The sequence below is a fragment of the Ostrinia nubilalis genome, chromosome 9, assembly GCF_963855985.1.
Source record: "Ostrinia nubilalis chromosome 9, ilOstNubi1.1, whole genome shotgun sequence".
In the NCBI taxonomy this organism is placed as follows: domain Eukaryota; kingdom Metazoa; phylum Arthropoda; class Insecta; order Lepidoptera; family Crambidae; genus Ostrinia; species Ostrinia nubilalis.
Window position 1 is genome coordinate 3,560,024 of NC_087096.1, and position 17,276 is coordinate 3,577,299.

Genomic DNA, 17,276 nt, shown 5'->3' on the forward strand with positions numbered 1-17,276 from the left:
CGCCGATGATTCGATTTGCGATCAACGCGCGCGCCACCAATTTGCATTTACCCGGAAAATATGAAACTGCGCCCTTTTAGGTTTTTTTCTCGCTGTAATGCGGTGGAATGACGTTTTTCTATTAAGCACAACATCGAGTGTTTGGTTTGGTGCAGAAATAGATTTTAGCTCAGACGCATTGTACGTAATAAAAGTTCAATTTCAAAAGGACCTACCTTTTGTTGTTGTACTTTGTAAGGGCTTAACATTTTATAACCACATGTTCTCCAAAATAAACAGGCCTTGCTCTAATTAAATTCAATTTCTTTCAATTTTCATATTTAAAAATCAATCTGTTACGCGGCAAAGAGCGTAGACCCAAGTTTCTTGCGATAGACGTATTCAGCAAAAGTCACTCAATGCCTTTATAATTACGTTAATGTACTCTATCAAACGACGCTCTACTCGTCTTTCGCATACATCACAAAGTAAAGCTTCATTTTGAGGTAAAATATTTCATGAAAATACATCAGAAATGAATCAAATATGGCACTCAAACATTTCAATCACGATCGGTCCCATTCTGAATAACAATTCATATAATTATCCACCATATCGCGGTTACGAGTAAGAGCTGGGTAATACATAATGTATGTAAATAACCTCGCGATGTAATTATGCGAATAGTGAGGAAACTTTTTCACCCCGCATAAAGCAAGTACTTTCACTTTGAATTTTAATCGCGATGGTAATTAAACCGCTCAAAGGCATGCATCGCAAACTACCACCAGAAATCCTTTTACGCTAATTAAAAATAAATGACGCAGCATAGCAAAAAGTTACAATTATTTTTAACAATCTCTGGGATAGGGTAAATCATATTTTGGCAATATGGTTGGACTAGCGCTTGAAATCCTAGAAAGTGGTAAGTTTAGAAAGCTTAATTATTATTTTCATTTGGCTGCAGAAGAGTTTTTGAAATTCCAGAGTTGATTATTCTAAAACTTTCTTTATTACTTTCTTTACTTGTTAAGTATTGTTAGTTATTAAAGCTGAAACAACGTTTAATTCACTTTGAACATTCATTTACTAAGGTCTACTTATGAGTAAATGACTTATGGCAAGAGTTAAAACTTAACTACAGCCACTATATTAAGCTTGTCACCTAAAATTGAAAGAGACAGCCAACTCTGTGGAGTGGACTGATGTGATTACGCAGCCACTGGCCCATATAAAGTTTGGGTCATAGTACAACTTGAAAGCAGTTTTAATGGAGATGATCCGAATTCTGCTGGCACAGTATGAAGATTTACTGAGCGAATATTTAATCCTCTGTTCGCCCTAAGGAAAAAATTAAATCAGTCGCCGATTTACATCAAGAATCATCATCAAAATCGGATGAAAACAATACGATTTGAAATTAAATTCGTATTATTAACTAGCAGCCGCCCGCGACTTCGTACGCGTAGATCCCGTTTTACCCCCTTCATCTATCTAGCGGTTTAGATTTTTTCATACAAATGTTTTTTCCCGCTAACTCCCGTTCCCGTGGGAATTTTGCAATATCCTGTTGTAACTAAGCTTTAAGTTTACTAAGGTACCTGCATGCCAAATTTCAAGCGTCTAACTTAAGCGGTTTAGATTTTTCATACAAAAGGATTTTCCCGCTAATTCCCGTTCCCGTGGGAATTCCTAAGTATACTATAACCTGCCCAGGAGTATGAAAAATAATTGTACCAAGTTTCGTTAAAATTTGTCGATTAGTTTCTGTTTCTATAAGGAACATACAGACAGACAGACAGACAGACAGACAAAAATTTTACTGATTGCATTTTTGGCATCAGTATCGATCACTAATCACCCCCTGATAGTTATTTTGAAAATATATTTCATGTACAGAATTGACCTCTCTACAGATTTATTATAAGTATAGATAATAAAGTTCCAAGAGTACCTAAGTAGCTCTATAACACTACTACGAGATAATAAAAACAGTCTTAAGAGCTCCCTTGAGAGCTTACTTAAGATATCGAACTATGCCAATACAATATCTGAAATATTATCTAATGTTTAAGTCCATAAGCAATAAGACAAAGGCATCTTTATTATTTATCAAGTATCATAATAATGAACGATATTACTACAAGAGACGTCTTTATTGTTATATCGTTTTCATAAATAACGAGTATGTTACTGATATCTTATCATCTCTATTTTTTATTATAATAGATCGTCTACGTTAAACCAATAAGAAATTAGAAAGAGATACCTATGTACATAAAAACAGTCGTGACTCGTGTGTTCACTGAAATATATTTTGTCCATCATTTGCTTTGAGCATAAACTTTTCGTTGTTCAAAGTGTGAACTAGATTAAGCTATCGTCGAATCCCTCGTTATTCATTGCGATGCAAATTAGAAGTAAATTGGGAGGTCCAATCTACCTCCAATTTCCCTCCGCTGCGGACCTATATGCAAAGTATTCCTACAGGACTCATCAAACGCGCACGAGTTGGATTTGATTTGGATTATACTGCGGAGTTATAGGGAAGGGTTAAACTAATCTAACTTCTAAACTATAACTCGCTTTTGATTGATATAATTTATAGGATGAATAGACGAACATTTATTCCAATTGGTGAATTTATTTGTTCAAATTGGTAATAATAATGAAATAAAATTTAAGTCTTTAATGACTTTCAACATAGTAGCATTTTCGCTAAATCACTAACCATCTCGTAGGAGCAACACTTACAATATTTAACCAATATAAGTTCCTTAAGCTATTCGTTCACATAACGTATAGTCATTAAAGTTAAATGAACAAACACCACATGATTGATTGTTTATCTATTAAGTTATCAAGCTTTCTCGAATAATTTATATCCTTTGTTAGCATGCTTGGTCGTCACCCACATAAATTGTATAGCCCGTTCTGTAATTACTATTGTCATCAGAAAATAATCGAAGATCGTAATATTTAATGGAGTTCGGCACGCAATAACCGGCTACGAGCTACGCGCTACGAGCTACGGCCGCTACGGGCTACGGGTTCGTAGTATGGCAGTTTGAAACGGACTAATGAAGGTATCTTCGATTTATTTCATCGTCAATATGAAATGAGGTATCATAAATGCTAATATTTAGTTCTAATGTTTTTAAATTGTTACCAAAATCGGAAAGCAGTCATACATAATATTTTTGACTGTTGTTTTACACCACAAAATAGATCATAAAAAGTATGTAAAAAAATTGTAGTGTCGTATTCTTACAAAAATATTATCGGAAACCATATTATACCAAGTAACATACTATATGTATTTGCCGTAGCTTCTGCTACGGCCCTACGAATTTTCGTAGCCTCGTAGCATTAATGCGTAGACTACGAGGCCGTTTATAGCGGAATTAATTCTGACGGATATAACGCTCATTTTTGTGGGCGCTTAGTATTTTACGACCAGATACGGCATTAGTGTGTATCCGTTTATTGTTTTTATGCAAAGAAGAAGCCGTAAAGTGCGATTAAGTAGCTTACTGATGTAACAAACTTGCAAAACCTACATTCTTTTTGGGAGAAGATTACAAATCGGTTTCTATTATGAGTTTAGCTTGTGAAACCTATTAGGTACTTGTTATTTTATGAGTCATACCGACTTCTGTTTGAACCGTGATTAAGAAACCAACATTTTGAAACTAAATTATTCATGTTCTTTCCCTTTTCCCTATCAACCTAAAGACGTTGGGTTAGACAAAGATTTTACGAGTACCAAAGAATTCCCACAACGAAAAGAGAAAGTGCTTTTTAAAAACCTATTTACAAATAAAAAATACACTTGACGGTTCTGCGCTACCAGGATTTTCCCACGATCTTCACCAGATCGTCAATCCGCCAAAATATAGCATGTAGTATAAAAGGTATCACGTTATATTCTCTCACAAATCATTTTTTTTTCTTTGTTTAGTTAAGTTTGCGTTTGTTGTAAAAATATCTGTTTATTTCAACAAAGTGCTTACAAATTAGGAAATTATTGAGGTGACTTACCAGCGATGGGTTCCAGCAAGCCTTCGGGGTCGGCTGCCTCGTCGGCGACGGCCGCCGCCGCCACCGTCAGCACGAGCCAGCACAGCTTCATCGCGCTGTGGACAATGAGGACTGGTCACAATAAGGTCAATGAGGACTGGTCACAATAAGGTCAATGAGGACTGGTCACAATAAGGTCAATGAGGACTGGTCACAATAAGGTCAATGAGGACTGGTCACAATAAGGTCAATGAGAACTGGTCACAATAAGGTCAAGCACAGATGTGGTAATTCAAACTTATTTGCCCTTTTAACCAAATTTAATCCAGAGTTCGTCCCGGGCTCAGATCATAGTCTATGATCTGAGGTCCCGGGTATACCAACTTTTTTTTAATAATGCCCATTATGATCAAATACTGTCCAGAAGTTGTTGTGTGATGAAAAAACAAACATCCATCGAACAAACAGTCATGACGACTTTACTATTTAACATTATTAACAGATTTATTTATATTATAATTGATTAAGTTTATTTTAAGCGTATTTAGAGCTCAATTCACGTGTTACTATACAATAAGACTATCTATTTTCGACTATCATTGTCGTGAATGGAAAAGTAAAGTTGAACAAACTCATTTATCAATATTATGAACAATGCTAACCGTAAATAGAATTATCACGAGAATATCAAACTAGTGTTTATTTTCACAAAACACATACACGAAATATACCAATGAGTTCCAATATTGAAAACAAATATGGAATATAATTAATTTTGGGTGCGCCCATTTGGGTGGATGTGAATTCCGAAGAAAGAATGTAGGTAATGAGTGTCGTGAAAGAAAAGTAATCGGTCTGAATCGACATTGCTCGCTAACTTTAAGTAAGATGAAGGGAAATAGACGAAAGGAATGTACACTGTAAATAAAATTTAAATAAACAAAGTATAAATACACTAGAAAAATATTTCAACAAGGACTTGAAATCACATTAATTTCAAACTACACAATCCAGAATGGATCCCAAAAATAAATTTACACACAGAGATAAAACAAGCAATAAAAATAAATTTTGATTTAAGAATTTAATATCGTTCACGAAATCGTATTCTCAGTCCCGATTGCATCGACTATCCAAGCTCTATCTCATTATTCCCTTATTCCATAAATAGCTCCCTTATTTCCATAGCCATTCTGCTTGAAGTCACACGCACCCGTAGTGTAGGTACAGACAGCACAACAACGAGACACTGTGGTATCTTATGTAGTTTTAATAGAGGCTATTTTACAACAAAAATGTATGTTATCTGATGTGCTGTCGACTGTACAGACACATCCGACAATTTCAAATCTGCCCAGATAAAAATCCTTCGTCTTGCGACATAAAAGGTGACCCCGCTTTGAAGATGAAGGAAGCTTGGTGTGACAATGCCGTACTTCCTATTTAAGGATAAGTATAAATGTTACAAACAAGATAATCTTTTCCGTCTTTAGAAGAAAAATAGGGATAAAGAAGTACTCGTATTTAATTTATTTTTACAAGAGGTAGAGATCTATCTGCCAACTCTATACTACGATATTAATTGTACTTACTAAAGACACATTTTAAACATTGCTGGGGGTCCATTAAATCTAAACTTATTACGAAATTAAGGAAAACTAAAGTCTAAAATACCTAATTATTGTCCTAGAATTTCAGTAGAACTACACGTATAATATGTATATTACCGTCTACTATGCATAATATACGAGTACAAAGCTATAAAATCCTGTAGTTTCTCTCAGCTTGGTGTCCCTACTTGCTCAAGGCGTCACAATAGGGTAGTCCCGTTGTTCAAAACTAGGGTAGCGTTAAAAGAGTTATATCTAGAGCAGCGCTCGCGTCTGACTGTACAATGTAGCGCGTTAAGAAGCCGCACTTGCGTACATTTGCCATGAATCTGTAAAAACTACTCTTTGGATATTCTCTTTAATGACAAGGAAGCGTTCTGAATATTGAGGCTGTTTTCGGGCGACAAGGCAGTTGTTTGGTCTTATATCACTTAGGTTTATTATGTAAGCCATTCAATATTTTCATCTTTCTCAGATCAAAGGTCATCAGATCATCGACGTGAGTTTAATTCCCACACAGTAGGAACATTTGCGTACAACAACATACACATCTGTTTGTATTGGTCTGGTGGTTTTCAGTGTAATAATTATGTGGGTTTAACAAAGAAAAACAACATTAAAGGCATGTTTTTATACCCTTAATACATACTTTGCTTAGTCTGGGACTAGATAGGGGTCTGTAAAATATCCCAAGACAATGTACTTTCACTATTTTTATTTATTAATTTTTCTCTGGCTTCAATTGATTTATTTTTAATATATCGACACAGGTCTGTCCTAACCATGAATAACATGTAATATAGCCTGAGGTTAACTCAGCATTCGTCAGACGTACACGACACACATAAACTTGAAAGGGATTTAACAAGCTAGTACCTCGTAAAACAACGATCGCATGGTATTGAATATCAAACATATTGACACACACAGTATTTGAAAGCTTGACTGACGTGTTATTATAATATAACAAGGTGACTGTTATAAATGTCAAAGAAACGAAGACGCCCTGAAAGGTGTATTTTAAATCGGCCTTCATTGAATCTTGAAAAATTACGATTTTAAATTGTTCCTGAATTTGGGAAACGTAACGTTTAACACAATTTTGAAATTATTTTTCATATTATAAGTACAGTATGGTTTCCATATAAACACACTCGTTTTAGTCCACCCTGTATTATTCCGAGTACTTGCTAAACTCAAAAACACGTACAGCCGAGATCGTTTCAATCGATTTATTAGGATGGTTCCTCGTGGAATTTAATATCTATTGAGGTATATTAAAATTTCGTATGATTTCACGACGAGTGCGAGTAAGTAAGTATTGCGTCGATGGAAGTGAGCATCCAACGACTATTGGCTCGATTTCATTAAGTCAAATAGGTATGTATAAGGTTGGGACCTTAATTTACAAAACAGCATGTTTTTTAAATGTTTGCTTTTGTAACGGATATATCAGGAGCTAGTTAACTTGAAGCATTTACGAGTATAAAGTGCGAACGTATTCAAGAATCAAGGACCAAGTACAGCCAGCAGTCAAGGTTGCATAAATTAATGGTCATTATTCTTGAAATCATTCTTTAAAGATTAAAATTTAGTATAAATAACGTGTTTTTCATCCGTCCGTATGCACCCGTATCCGTTTCGATAAAAAAAAATCAAATTTTGATCACCTTTGGTTCCACTGAAAATGAGTTTGCTCGTTTATTTTTGCCTATTTATTTTTGCATGTGCATCATTAGTATGCATTATTTACTATCTAACACTTAGACATTATTCTGCTGATAGTACAGCATTGTTTCGCCAACAGCGCACCGGCGAGGGCCCTCGTCGCATCATTATGCAGCGAGGCTCCGACCAATACTGGCGATGCGGATATTAAAAGTGGCAGAGACTTGTTGAGGCAGAAATGTGCTGAGTGCAGAGTCTCAGATGCAAATAGACTCTATTTTCTAGTGCGAGGTTTACTTGAGTCCTGTTTGAAGTGTGGGTAGGTATATAAAATAAATATAAAGTGCTTTAAGTACCTACGCCACCTCGATGACATTGACTTATATAAAAATCACCAAATGTCTCTGTAGGATAGTGGTAAAAGCTTTTACCTAAGTTCTAAGTATTTTAGGCAATAGATGTTTTCTTGCGCAAAATTTCCTACACAGAAGTTTACAGTTTTTTTGATACCAAATGGTTAAAAAGACAAAGTAACATCCACAATCAGCTCATTTAAAAAACATGAATTACAGCTTTGTCCCACTTTTCAACTAAATCAAAAAGCGTCCCTTCAATTCTTCAAGGGACGAAAAGTAATTACGCGATGGCCAATAAAAATGGGCATAAAACCAAACAGGAGCGTCATTAATTATGGCAGGACAAGGGCTTAATTAAAGGCAAACGCACAATGCCTCTTAACACACAATCTCTTCAGTCATTTTGGCTTCATGCTAAATGAGGAAAACATAGAAGTTAAAATTAAGATTGAAATATGAATTTCGACTTTTGAAATATAATTCCGAAATTGCTTAGTTTTGGCGTTTTTTTCTAGAATGTATTGCGTATTGCTCTGAAAAGCGATTTCAAAATCAAAACTGTCACGAATGTTAGTTGTCGACTTTCAGGTTCCGCCATCTTTCGGCGAAGTCTATAGATAGGTCCTGAAAAGTTTTAAATAAAGCTTCTTTGCTTTTCTCCTTAACAATTTCAAATAAAAAGCGCTGCTGAAAATGCTCGGGCCAATTAACCACTTAAGTTTTTGTAAAGGAACTGAGTAAACTGTCAGTTCCATAGTTTTATCTCCGAGAGAAAGGAAGGAAATGTTGAAGAAAGGAACGACTTTATCGTCCGGTTTGGAGCCTGGCCGAGCGTAGATTTTACACTCGCTTTAACATTTTGTTAAAGAATAGGTCGATGTACAACAAAACAAGGAAAAAATAACTTTTTAATGGGTTTTATATTTTTAATTATTGAATTGGGAACTACAAAATCTTTTTTGTCGTTGAAGTATGCGGTTTTTAGGGATTCATAAAAGGTTTGAAAAAAAAAAACGATACACGATTACTCATTTGCCAGTAACGTCTGTCTAGAATTTATTCTGTTACAGGCAATTTTCCTAGAAAAAACTTGATGGATAGACTTGAATTTATGCTGAAAGAACCACAAAAACAAAGACTAGTACTACGAGTACTACTATTTTGAATCAATTTTTCGTAGGTACATTGTCCTAGTCAAACTCTCTCTAAGAATGTTTCAAGCCCAAAACCTACTCGTTATTGTTATTAACACTTGTTATTTTAACAACCTGTCATTACATTTGGTACAGGTTGTGTTAATAACAAAAGAGCAGTAAAACAAACCGTTGCTAATTCCAGCCAAAGTCCTGAACTTCCAAATAATAGTAACCTGCTACGTGAGCAACCTTGGTCCTGGTGCGCCAGCAACATTTGGCACGCCGTCAAGCCCGCGGGTCCGGCAACTACTTTAATTAAAGTGCCATTAGGTAGAGATGCCGCGTGTTTTGCGCCGTATCTGAGATTGTTCGCGATAGTGTGATGTCGCGCGAATTATTAAGGGTGATGTTTAATAATTGTTGGATGAACTTTAGGTGCTGGCAGATTATCTGTTGAAAGGACTTTGTTAGTTCACTTCACCTTGTATTGTATACTCATTACTCTTGTACATATTTATAGTTATTCTCAGAATTTTCTAATTTTAGTCTAAGCTGCAGTAATCCAAGACCGCTTATTTATATTTTTGGGATCACGTCTGATATAAGTATGGGACATATTAGCTGCACATAACCTAATACATAAATATATTTATGCAGGTAATCGAAATAACAAATGTTGCGGCATTTGTATGAGACCGCGAAGAGATCCCTCTCCTACACCTGCCCATTCGCAAACAAATATCGCCCTCTCTGCTCACATCAGGTAGCTATATGAATATATCTTAAGGCAAGCAAGAGGTCACCGACCCTCATTAAACACACTGCGGCAATCCCAGAGGACGACAGCATGTAAATGATAATGACCGTAAAAAGTTGCCGTGCTCAAGCTACGTGGGCAACCTTGGTCCCAATAATTTGGCACACAATCAAGCTCCAACTTTAATTAAACTGCCATTAGGAGCAGATCGTGTTTGCGCCGTATCCGAGATTCTGCGATAGTCGCAACCGAATTGCGATTTATGTTTACAGCCGACCGAGTCTTAATGAGCTTGTGTGGCAATAACTGTTCGCTAAGAGACGTAGTGCTGGATTTAATGTCGAATGGTTTAACCAACCAATATTCGTGAAACAGGCGCAATTATTTACAAATTCGTCGCTTTGTTGGTTGATTAGCTAACAATTACGCTTTCCATAGCAATAAGTATCTCTAATTCAAATGAAAAACATGCCGTATTTCAGTGAAAAGTTGATCTGATCAATACATATCAAACATTTATTATAATGATCATAATAAACGCTTACCAGCCCACGCAAGCCAATTATACTCAACAAATTATAGTAGGATCTGTATCTGTATGAATCTGTAGATTCTCGATAAATACTTGTAGGTAACGAGTGTTTATCGAGAATTCTACATCCAATTAGTATACAAAGATCTTGTCAATCCCAACTATCCCATCCCAACTAATCCCAACTAATATTATAAATGCGAAAGTAACTCTGTCTGTCTGTCTGTCTGTTACGCTTTCCCGCTTAAACCTCGCAACCGATTTTGATGAAAGGATGATGGGCACTTTTCTATGGAATCTGGGCGTAAAACCAACAGAAATGTAACTACTATTATTTGTTAGGACTTAATATCAGAAATATATTTTCATATAAATAACTACCAAAAACTCCCGGGTTTGCTTGGAAATTGACATAATGTGTAATAGTAATAAGTGCTTTATTGCGTAAACAAAAAATATTTTTAATTAATATACTTATCTACTTACATTTTAAATACATTAGGTTATTTATCCATCATTATGTCCAACAGTTCAGAAGTGGGGCCAATAAATGGTATATTTAAACCATGTTCTACATTATAAGCGTAGGACCATACCTAGGTACCATTTAGAGAAAGGACATGAACACAGTCATGTTTCAAGGGGATTTCTAGCAGTTAAGTTGTAGTGTTGTCGCATAATCGATCACGGATCGATTATTAATCGATATTTCCAAATATCGATGTATCGATTAACAATTCGATTAATCGATTTTATTGATTACCATCATTACTATCATTTGATTGTTAATTCAATTCCTTATTTTCAGCAATATAATCGATTATTGCAATCGAATAATCGATTATGATTTATTCGGTATACATACTTACTAAATCGATAGAATCGATAGTAAGATATGATACAATACTCTCAATATGATCGATAAAAGCAATCTGATTGACCAAATACTATTTTTATTACCCTAATGTGATGTGAAATACTATGGAAACTTTGCATATTCAACGACCTCTATCTCCGTATCCCCGCGTATTTCAGGATTGTTGTCATACTATGAAATGAAGTACTAGTATTAAGCTTTAATTTAGTATACTTTTTGTTTCTGTTGGTTTAACGCCCAATATGCCCATCATCCTTTGGCATAGAGATAGTTTGAGTCCCGGGAAAGAACATAGGATAGTTTTTATCCCGGTTTTTGAAACAGGGACGCGCGCGATAAAGTTTTTCTGTGACAGACAAAATTCCACGCGGGCGAAGCCGCGGGCGGAAAGCTAGTATCCTATAATGAGCACTTGTATGGAAGTCCATTTGCGAGTTCAGTCTATAAATACCCTGTAACATAGATCCACGCGCCCAACTCACACAGTTACTCAGAGAATTCACCCACCCTCGTCATACTGCCAATAATTGGTTCGCGGCATGAAATCACAGTACAATTTTGGTGCAGTAGTACCTACTTAAAAGTTTGATGAAGCTTTGACTATTTTCTCTATTTATTACCTCTCGTTTTCATCGTGTTTAGCCTAGATCTACAGATTAATGAATAATTATAAAAACTAGGAAAAATCAATGCCAAGGGTTAACTTTCAGTAAAGCGGATATTTTCATGAATTGACGAGCTTTTTTTACTGTGATCAAGATGAAAATGTGACAAATGCGATAATATGTATAAACTTGATACCAATGATTCAAAAATCTAAAAAGAAGAAAAGAATGAATCGAATGGAATCGAATGGAATGATAAATAATATAAAAATAAATGGTTAGTTAGGTACAGTAGGCGCGCGAGTTCATGTCCATCGGGGCCTTACTTACTTACTTATACTTATACTTACTTATAAGTTGCAAAAAATATGGAATAGGTAGATAAGGTTGACCTACTTAATTGGTAATAATTATCGATATCGACATTAGCATAATTAGTTAGGTAACAGCACTACCGCATTCCTCAGGATGGACATGAACTCGCGCGCCTACTGTAGGTAGATGCTTTTCCGAGCATTTTTGTGTTGTGAAGAAAGTCTAATAAATGATTCAAGCTCTTTGGGATTAATATACCTAACTATTGGCATATGTTAGGTATACTACCTTAGTATACTGTGGCAAAATGGAGCGTCGACTTTGCAAACAATGTAATGTAGCGAAGTTTGATTGGCGTGCGGTCGGTGCGTATGGCAATACAAGCTGGCACTCCTCCAGCGAGCGGGGACTGTCTAACTAATTAACTTTAATTATAGTGGAAAGGCTCTCATGTTTACTGGATTATTATGGAGCATTCTTGAAAATTACAGCGGTTAAACTAGCTAAAACAGTATTAAAGTAGTCAAAAACAAATTAGTCTTTTCCCAAAATGAAACATTTTGTCTCCAGCGATTAAATAAAGGTAAAGCGATAACGTATAGGGTTTTGTTTCACATAATGCGTGGGGAATAAATGCCCCAAAAAGGTGCAGGATGTTGTGCGAACCCTTCGATGTAAGGGATTTACCCATAACATAAGCTCGGATTTGTGATTTATCTTTGTTTTGAAAAAAGTTTTGAAACTCCCTTCATGCGGCTTTTCACGTTGATATTGTTCGTTAAACCGATAGGTGTGGGTTTGGTAAAAAATTCAGTCATGTAATCTTTTTCACACATAAAACGAGATAATAAATATGGTAAATGACTGAAGGATTCAAAGGAGAAACTCATTTCAATCCGTTATGTTTTTACATTTCATTTCGCTTCGTGGCTCAAATATTCCAGTAAACGCCAGTTATTTGGCCATACGGGCATGTTATTTCAGCGGCCGTATACCCCGGAATGGGGTCAGCTGTCATGGGCTGACCGCACCAAAGGGCTAATGTAAAGAATTTTCGCACTTCATTTGTTTTATTTTGTTTTGGGAATAAAGCTTATACATATTAAAACACATCGGGTAAACATTAGTAATAGCGTAGCTATGATGCTCGCTAGCGTTCATGATTTTTCTGCGTTTGCTTACGCGATTAATTGCTGTTTCAATTGAAAATTTATTCAGCTAAATATTGAAGCTTCAGAGAAGTAGACTTTTATACGGATGATAGTTTTTATTTGTATTAATTTCAGAAACTGCTCAAAATATACTGCAGCAACAAACTTCAGTGAATAAAAACAAATGTTTGAAAGCCCTGACCGCAAAATTTAAAAGCTAGAGGAAGCAAAATGAATACTCCTGGGGCGCAAGCTGGCTAACGTTTGCTTTCAAGTAATTTTATTCCGGCATTTTAGCTTTGTTTTAGCATATTGGGGTAATTTAGATGCAACGTTTGGTTACTTTCTGAGTGTGTTTACATACACCTTGGGCTGAATAAGGCGATATTGTTGACAGTGTTGAATCGTGCTTTATTACTTATTAGTAATAAATATTCGGCCTCTCGTAATAAATAATATTTTGCGGGCTCAGCTAGAGTTACATAATGGAGAAGTTTCCAATTTTTTTCTATTAATAAAACTTGAAAATAAGTATAGGTAAAATAAAAAAATCATGAAAAAATCTCTACAAATAAAGAAGTTACAGGGCCCCAAAGTTGTGCATAACAAATATTTCGTGCCATTAGATCGGTGACGTCACGACGTGATCGCGATCAGTGAGTGAATCACCCCTGGACCAGTGCTGTAGAAAGATCCAATTTTTTTAAATCTAGTAGTTTTTAATTTTTCAGCCAGGGTCACTTAAGATTCTTTTTTAGTAAAATTATTTTGTAACCTTTTTTGACATGTCCTAAGCCCGGACATATACAAAAAGAAGAAGAAGAATTTGACATATAGTGTCATAGCAAGCAAGCAAGCAAGCATTGTGGTTGAAACTACACTCGACATCAAATAAATCGCACCTCCCGCGACAAGCATTTTCAAACGTATGCATCCCCACTTCCCACCAATATTGGCACCATTTAAAAGCCTAGTTCTAACCTTCATTTCATTAAAGGAAAGGTTTTTACCCCAAAAATGTGTCTTTAGAAAGATCCAGAGTCACTTCTTCAAAAAATAGGTAGTTACGCTAAAGCCAACTTTTATGGCTATAAAACTGTTAAGTTGGGATTAATCGCTATCCATCTGTTAAAGAGGACACGTGAGATCATTATTTGGTTTTATAACCATAAAAATTGGTCTAATGGATCCCATAGGTGGGCCCAAAGTGAGGTATTTTTTCAAGTCACATTTATGGTATATGTTAATCATTTGTTAAGAAATTAAATGTATTTTCCTTTAAGGATATTTATTGGGCTTTCAAATAACACCAATATTGTTGGGGCACCATGATTGTGTCAGAAGAAAATCGTTAAAGTTCGCGTCGCGGAAGGTGCGGCTTATTTGATGTTGAGTATATAACGGGTGGCGTGAATTCAACGCACCTCCTATGTTCGAGTTCCACGCGAAATTATGTTGGTAAATTAAATAATTAATTTCTCAACCATTTCTTGATGGATTTCAAAAAAATACTTCACCGTCTTTTTAGTCTTGGTCTATATTTTAATCCCATTCAGTGAAATCTAATGTTTACAACATCACGAAACTTCTCCATTCTAAATTCAGCTTAAAATACGAACATACAGTTATATGACTATTCTATTTTATGGAGCAAATCGAAGTTTCAGCAGTGTCAACACGGGTCTGGTGTTGGCGCAGACGCATTTGGACGTGTTTGTGTAGTGGATGTTAGCTATTATTCCGCAGGGTTGTCTATTTTTAGCCCGTAAAATCCGTTTTTAGGGTTCCGTAACCTGACAAGGAACCCTTATATTTTATGTAGTTTCGTCATGTCTGTCCGTCCGTTCGAATTTTTTGTCTAATTAGACAAAAAATTCGTTAGGAGCTCCTGTGAACCAGTAAAATGAAATTTTCAAAAATAAATGGGTGTTTCGTTTCATATCTTAAGTTTAATTTATCCAAAGCATCCAAATTGAAAGTAAGTAAGTACTTAGGTTTCTAATTCCATTTTCTTTTATTTTTATTTATTTAAGAAAAAAAAGGCAGTGAAAAGTAAATCAAGTATTTTCAGGCAACTTGACACGTACTAACTTAATTTTAAAAAAATAGAACGCTACGTCTGTTACAAGCCAGCTATTGTTGTTTTCTTAGTTACGTAGGTTTCGGGTCTTTTTACTTCGACAAATATGGAGGTACTTTTCTCAGCTCAAGAAGGCTATGCTATTTTGGTAGCAATGTATAAATTCGAAACTCAGTTGAAGTAGTCTATAGTGCAAATAGAATCAGACTCGTGTTGGTACAGAAACGCATTTGGGGCTTAAAGCGTATCGGGTTTGCAGAGCTTGTTCGGTCCTACGCTATATCAACTGTTACAGGGCTGCTGCAATGCTTCTAGGAGATAAAAAGACCGTAATATTTCTGTTTATGTAATATTAGGATGTGATTCAAACAAGCGGAGGAAAGAATTACAAATATTCGATTAAAAGTAAAGGAATAAGATAATGCGAAGATTGGAAATAGATATTCAACGTAAAAAATACCGAAGAATTTGATCAGATTTTTTACAAAGTTAGGTAAGTACTTATTTGGATTAAAAGTTACTAATAAGTTAATCCCTCTCAATAAGCTAAAAATAGTCTGTTACTTATTACTCGGATACTACTGAGTAGTACCTACATCTTTCACTATTCTTTCACATATAAAGCTACATTTTACTGAGTGACATAGGTTTCTTATTATTCCCGACACATACACAGTTCCCAAGGGCTGAAAGGAACGTAATGGAAGGTGTCGCCCGAGCTCTACCAATGATTTAAAAACATCTCCATATTTGCAGCCAATTCAGAAAAATACTCGAGATTTTTATACAGAAAATACGCAATATAATTACTAAACGCATTCCAAGTTACGTAAAAACATATTTTCGTGAGGTTATGAGATGATTTATAACGAAATAAGGGTCATTGCTACCTTGTTATTCAAATATATCAGCTTAATTAATGATAATCTCTTTCTGTGAAATGTTTTATTTAAAACGGCGTTATAAAACTTATTTAGTAGTTACTAACCATGATTAAAGGGTGTGAGAATGATCCATTTAACACGCGAGACTTTAAAATAACTGAATTTTTAGCTACAATAAACGATTCATTAACACAAGCCTAAGTACACAGATTTAATCTTTATTTTTGAGGATTTTGGACTAAATAAAAAAAAAACTTTTTTTTAGCCGACTACAACCCTACGAAGCAGGTCTTTCAGCAAATTCCGAAATAAACTGTTTGTTGTTTGTTTAAGAGATGGAAAAGGGAATCATCCGCTTTTCCTAGTTTGCTCAGCGGAATATTGTACCAATGGCTATTTTTATTTCACAAACAGAATCTTATTACCTGGGAATGTCTTTTTTGTATGAGCCTTTTATATAAAAGTTGTCAATAATTTTAAACATTAACAATCTTCACAATTTCATAAACCTACCTACTTACTTTTTTTGTCTTTGTCACTTTTACGATTTAGATTTTTATAGTACCTACTTACTGTAACTTAAATTCGTTTCTTACAGCCTTAATTAAAATAATAAATTGCTAGTTAATGTTTAAATTAAGTAGCAATTAATTATTTTAATTAAGGCTGTAAGAATTGAAGCTAAAGCTTATTTACTAGTTTCCATTTCAATTTTAAATTATTAATAATTGTTATTTTAGTATCTACTTACATTATTAGGTTCATTGAATAATTAGCCTGTCTTACCATAATCATTGATTTTAGGATTATTAATAGAGTGGTCGTGTGGATTACCACTACAAATACCAAAGTCAGCGGTATCTGTTAATTAGAAATACCAAAGCTACCAAAATGGCTACGGCGCGGTAAACTCTCACAGTAGCAGCCGAAATTGAAGCAATCTTACAAACAATGACGTCCTAAAATTGACACAGTATTGTAACAACACACAGTATTTACAGCGACGAACTGCAGATCATTGTGTTAATAAGTTTGCAGTGTATACACTTTACCTACAGCATATCAGAATATATACCTATATATTTATTGCAAAAGGAGCACTACCTACATTAACTGCATAAGATGCCAAAATATTTAACTTGATGTGCTGTCGTTTATCTAGAGTCAGATATCGAGCCCGCATTGTTTGTCCCAGCGGTGATTGAAACATCATTGTTCACTTCCTTTTTAAACAATTTGGAAGAGTTGAATTGTGTTGCCACCGCTTACGAACAAAATCATCACAGCACGTTGCAATTCATTTTTC

The 17,276-nt window shown here is 35.1% G+C and overlaps 1 protein-coding gene across 1 annotated transcript in view; it reads right to left on the minus strand.

The window, feature by feature from the left end:
• The window catches only part of LOC135074807 (thrombospondin type-1 domain-containing protein 7A-like), a 104,162-nt gene that overhangs the window by 66,875 nt on the left and 20,011 nt on the right, over positions 1–17,276 (minus strand). The window contains 1 exon segment of the mRNA XM_063969187.1: positions 4,021–4,115. Coding sequence (XP_063825257.1) covers positions 4,021–4,111 — 91 coding nt within the window. The 5' untranslated portion in view covers positions 4,112–4,115.